Source organism: Enhydra lutris, unplaced genomic scaffold (assembly GCF_002288905.1).
Source record: "Enhydra lutris kenyoni isolate GAN:26980312 unplaced genomic scaffold, ASM228890v2 scaffoldscaffold2225, whole genome shotgun sequence".
In the NCBI taxonomy this organism is placed as follows: Eukaryota; Metazoa; Chordata; class Mammalia; order Carnivora; family Mustelidae; genus Enhydra; species Enhydra lutris.
In genome coordinates, this window is record NW_019156309.1 from 1 (window position 1) to 3,677 (window position 3,677).

At 61.1% G+C, this 3,677-nt stretch overlaps 1 protein-coding gene across 1 annotated transcript; it reads right to left on the bottom strand.

The window, feature by feature from the left end:
- Positions 1-80: 80 nt before the first annotated feature.
- LOC111140510 (transducin-like enhancer protein 2) lies at positions 81-3,508 on the bottom strand (the record flags this gene model as incomplete). Its single annotated transcript, XM_022492744.1, has 5 exons — positions 3,450-3,508; positions 3,278-3,375; positions 2,785-2,848; positions 2,339-2,383; positions 81-299 (listed from the first exon to the last, which is right to left on the bottom strand). Coding segments are annotated over exons 1-5 (450 nt in total), but the record flags the coding sequence as incomplete, so codon positions are not given.
- Positions 3,509-3,677: the final 169 nt, after the last annotated feature.

A 3,677-nucleotide genomic window follows, 5' to 3' on the forward strand; every position in this document is an offset into this window, starting at 1 on the left:
ACACAGCAGGCAGCCAAGGGCACACAGCCAGGACTGGGACCCAGGAGGCCCGGCGGCAGGGCTGGAACCCCAGTCCTCACCCTCAGCCACCAGCCCCCTCGGTCCCTGAAGCCCCCTGCTCCAGCCCAGTGCCCCCCTCCCCCCGGGCCACCCAGTGGAACCAGTGCCCACCACTCTGAGCCGGCCACCCTCCTCCAAGCCTCCAGCTCCCCTCTGCCCCAGCAGGGCCCACTCACCTCCTGGGTCAGGAAGGGGATAATCTGAGCACAGATACCACTGAGGCGTTTCACGATCTCAGCCTGGCAGGAAACAGTGGGGAGCAAGCTTGGAGGGGTGACCCTCCGTCCAGACCCTCCACTCCAGATATAAGAAGTCTCAGTAGAGCCAGGAGGTAGGGGCCGTCACCAGCAGGTGCAAACGGGGGACGCTGCAGCCGGAGAGGCAGAGGCTCGGGGCAGCCGCGAGCCGGAAGGCGGGGACAGATCCACCAGCCGCGACTCAATCAACAGACTCCCGGGAAGCAGCCACACAGCCGCCCCACTCAGAGGGGCCTGGGGGTCATCATGAACAAAGGAGTGGCCCTCCCAGGCCGTCTCCCCTGGGCACAGGCGCTCTCTCTGGGTCTCCTCTGCAACCTGGGGCCACAACCAGGCAGAGACCCCCAGCGCACCACCCTCCGGGAAGGGGCTTTGTAGGGGTGGATTCATAAGAAGAAATCCGTCTTTCGCTCCTTGTCCCCAGGTCCTGGCAAAGAGCCCCTAAAACTCTTGGGATTTCTGTGATGGGTAAGGGACCTGGTGGGGGGAGGGCGTCATTTGCAGCTCTCAGTAACCCCCTTTCAGCCATACCTGCTTTTATTAGAGGGATGGAGTTAATCACCAGCGGCCGAGGATTTCAGGCCTATGCAGTGAGACCGCCATAAAAACCCCTAACAGAGTTGGTGGAGAGCTTTGGGTGGGTCCAAGTATGGAGGTGCTGGGAGGGGGACGCCCCCAGGGAGGCCACGGACGCTGTGCGACCCGTGCCTGGCCTCTGCCCTCTTCCGTCTGGCTGTTTCTGAGCTCCGTCCTGTCTAATAAGTGGGTAACCTAGTAAGTCAACTGTTTTCCTGAGTTCTGTGGACTGTTTGGGCAAATGACTGAGCCCAAGGTGGGGATTATGGGAACCCTCAATTTACATAGAGTTGGGTGGTCAGAAGTTTGGTCCAGAGACCCAGACTTTTGCTTGGTATCTGAAACAGGACAGGCCAGTGGGACTGAGCCCTGAAGCTGGGGTCTGGGCTAACCAGGCACACAGGGTCCCAATCAGGCTGGACATCTGCTGGTGTGGGAGCTGGAGAACTGATTGGTGTGCAGAAACCCACGTGTTTGGTGTTAGAATAGGGAGTGGAGTGGAGACAATGCCTTTTTACTTGTAGGTTTCACTGGGGACTGGGTCTGGGCCAGGGGTACCAAACAGAGAGAAGTGGGGTGGGGAAGGGGACAGGTATAGCACATCGAGCTGTGTGTGGGGTCAGCTTTGCTTGTGCTTGGGTTGGAGGGGTGCTGGACTGGGTTTGAGTTCCCACTGGGAGGGCGGAGACTGGGCCCTAGCACCTGACCACCACCCGGGGCCCTGTAAGGAGGTCTATTTCATGGACCCATGGGACCACAACCTACTCCTGCCAGATCACCCCTCTCCAGCCCACACCAGGGCCAACAGAGCCCATATATACCCAGAAAGGCACCCCCTCAGGCAGCCCACACTCTCAGCCCACCCACTCCCCTTCCCACCCACCTGGAAGCCACCTTGTTTTAGGCTCTACCCATCATTCTCATATCCTAAGGGACAGAACCTAAGAGTCCATCAACCTCCCAATCTTTCAGGGCCCCTCTTATCTTTCAGAGAAACTTGAGGTCAATGTCAGGTTCTTGGGGTTAATCTTTTTTTTTCTTTCTTTTTTTTTTTAAGGAGGCTCTGTGCTGGGTGTGGAGCCCAATGTGGGGCTTGAACTCAAGACCCTAAGATAAGGTCTGAGCCGAGAATCAAAGAGTCGGATGCTTAACCGACTGAACCATGCGGGCGCCCCATCTCAGAGTTGATCTTGAACAGCTGGAGTCCACTTCAGGACCTCCTGGTCTAACTTAGAACCTTGAATCCCACGCAGAAACTGACAAGAATCTCAGAACCTCAGAGCATTTGGGCCCATGTCACACCCTTCAAAGCACCAACAGAAGCTTGAGGTCCACCTCAGACCATCAGGATCATCTATCTCCAAACATCAGACTCCCTGAACTGAAAGGGACCTTCAAGACCTTCGCCCTTCCTACTGGACACTCTGACCCCCTAACACAGTTACCTGTTTGTGCATTTCAATGTTGAGCCCGTAGGACATCTCATAGTACTGCAAAGGAAAAGCCAGTTGGGAATGTCTACTAGGCCAGTCCAATGCTGGGTCTTCCAGGAGTCCCCAGGCTGGGGAATCAAAGAAGGGCACAGAGCCTCCCAGCCCCATGGGAGCCCAGAAGGGAAGACCAGGGGAGGAAGCAGGGAGGGGGACGGGGGGGTGCCCAGAGACCCTGGCCCCTCAAAGATGCCCACGGAGAGAGAGGACATCCTTGTCTCATTGTTTGTAGGAGTTGGGAAGGCAGGCGTAAAGGCAGCCTGGAATCCCAACCAGCCCCATTCATAGACCCGGAAAATGAGGCCGGCAGTGGCAGTGAGCTGCATTCACACCCCTCCCGCTTTTACTCACAGCTGAGCACCCCCCCCACTGCCCAGTCCTGGCAATGATGAACCCCTCACCATGACATAATGTCGCTGCATTTCTGTCTTCTCACTGGCCAGCTTCTCACATTCCAGCTTGAGGCTGGGAAGGAGATGGGGCATGGGGTCCCACTGGGCCCTGCCTCTGTCCACCCTACCCCCACCCCACCCCACCCTGTGAAGGACACAGGGACACCCCCTCTGGGCCACTTTCCAAAGCGATGGGTTTGGCTCTTTCCCCTCTCCCCACTTCCCTATCGTCGCCCCACCTCCTGGTCCCAGTCCCTTCCCGCCCCTTCTCAGGCTCAAAGTGTCCCAGTACTGAGTGTCCCCAGGCACCTCACCTGCCTTCCACCCGGAAGCCGTCCCTCCCTCCTGGGGGGGCGTCCCTCCTCCCGGCTCCCTGGAGGCCCCGCCCCCGCCTGGCTGCGCCCCCGAGGGCCCCCAGCGGCCCGCCCTTCTCCCCGGGGCTCCCAGGTGAGCTCCCAGGTGAGCTCCCGGGTCCCCCGGGGCGGGGCACCCCCCCCCTCACCTGTGGTACTGAGCCTGAAGAAACTGAAATTCCTCTTTGATGCGGTCGCAGATCTCCAAGATCGAGAACTTGAAGGGCTGGCCAGACTGAAGCGGGGTCTGGGGGGCACGTTGGGGTCTGAGCTCCCGGGCGCCCGCGCCCCCGCCCGGCGCAGCCCGGGCCCCCCACTCACCGGGTGCCTCCCCTGGGGGTACATCCTGCCGATCCGGAGGCCCCCCGCGCCGCCGGGGCCCGACGATCCCGAGGGGGGCTGGTGGGGGGGTGGCGAGGAGGCGGCGGGGTCGGGGGAGGGGGTAGAGCCGGGGGCCGCCGGGAGAAAGGAGGGGGCGCGGCGGCGCGGGGCCGGGACCCCGGAGCGCCCGCGCCCCCCCCGAGCGCGCGCGGGGGGCGGGGACGCGAG